Below are 705 nucleotides of genomic sequence, written 5' to 3'. Positions count from 1 at the left end.
CACGGGCCGCTATTCAGACTGAATGCACAACAAAATGTAACAACACTTTGATACCCATTTTTCTACGTTCGTGATCACTTGAAATGAATACTGAAAACATAAGTGTTTAAGGTAGTGACTGAATGTATGTGAAGGTGACATTTTTCAGAATAAATGCATAATCAAAATCAGTAATGATTGATTTCGGCATCAAAGCGTGTCATACGGTTTGCCTTTCAGTGCCGGGTCATGAGTGGCAAAGAAGCGGCCTAATGCGTGTGATATAATGGACTTGTCACAGTAGAGGACAGACCATACGAATAATTATGAAATCCGATGAATGTCGAAATAACGAAATAATTTATCTGAGTGGGCCGTTGTGTCGGAATTCTCAGTCAGTTAACGTTTCAGCTGTGTTTAAACCTAATTCTAAATGAAACCTATACTGACACACCCCTATACCGGGGGTGTAATAATTTGTTGTTTGTGCATGTGGTACTTTTATCAATCCTTTCAAAACAAGATAAGACATAATTATGAATTCCGTAACCAGTGTAAAATCAATACGGAACTATCAAGCGGTCTATATAACTTATAAGACTCAAAAGCAGGGGGAGGGTGGTCTGCTCATGAACAGAGAACTCTTGGTGTGGAGAGCTCTCCGCGGAGAAAACAACAAACAGTCCCTTCGCTAAGCATTACGTGTAACTGTAAGCATGGCGTCCG

The 705-nt window shown here is 40.0% G+C and overlaps 1 protein-coding gene across 4 annotated transcripts in view; it reads left to right on the top strand.

Annotated features, from left to right (window-relative positions):
- Positions 1 to 655: 655 nt before the first annotated feature.
- LOC138979363 (stromal cell-derived factor 2-like) overlaps positions 656 to 705 on the top strand; it is a 12,914-nt gene continuing 12,864 nt past the window's right edge. For all 4 annotated transcript variants that reach the window (XR_011460001.1, XM_070352070.1, XM_070352069.1 and 1 more), the window contains exon 1: positions 656 to 705. This exon is cut by the window's right edge and continues 75 nt beyond it. Coding sequence is in view for 3 of the 4 variants with exons in the window: in XM_070352070.1 (XP_070208171.1) it covers positions 696 to 705 (10 nt within the window). In the remaining variant the exon portion in view is untranslated.

Source organism: Littorina saxatilis, linkage group LG11 (assembly GCF_037325665.1).
Source record: "Littorina saxatilis isolate snail1 linkage group LG11, US_GU_Lsax_2.0, whole genome shotgun sequence".
Taxonomy (NCBI): Eukaryota; Metazoa; Mollusca; class Gastropoda; order Littorinimorpha; family Littorinidae; genus Littorina; species Littorina saxatilis.
The sequence above is the reverse complement of the archived record's forward strand: the minus strand, read 5'-3'. Positions and strand labels throughout refer to the sequence as shown.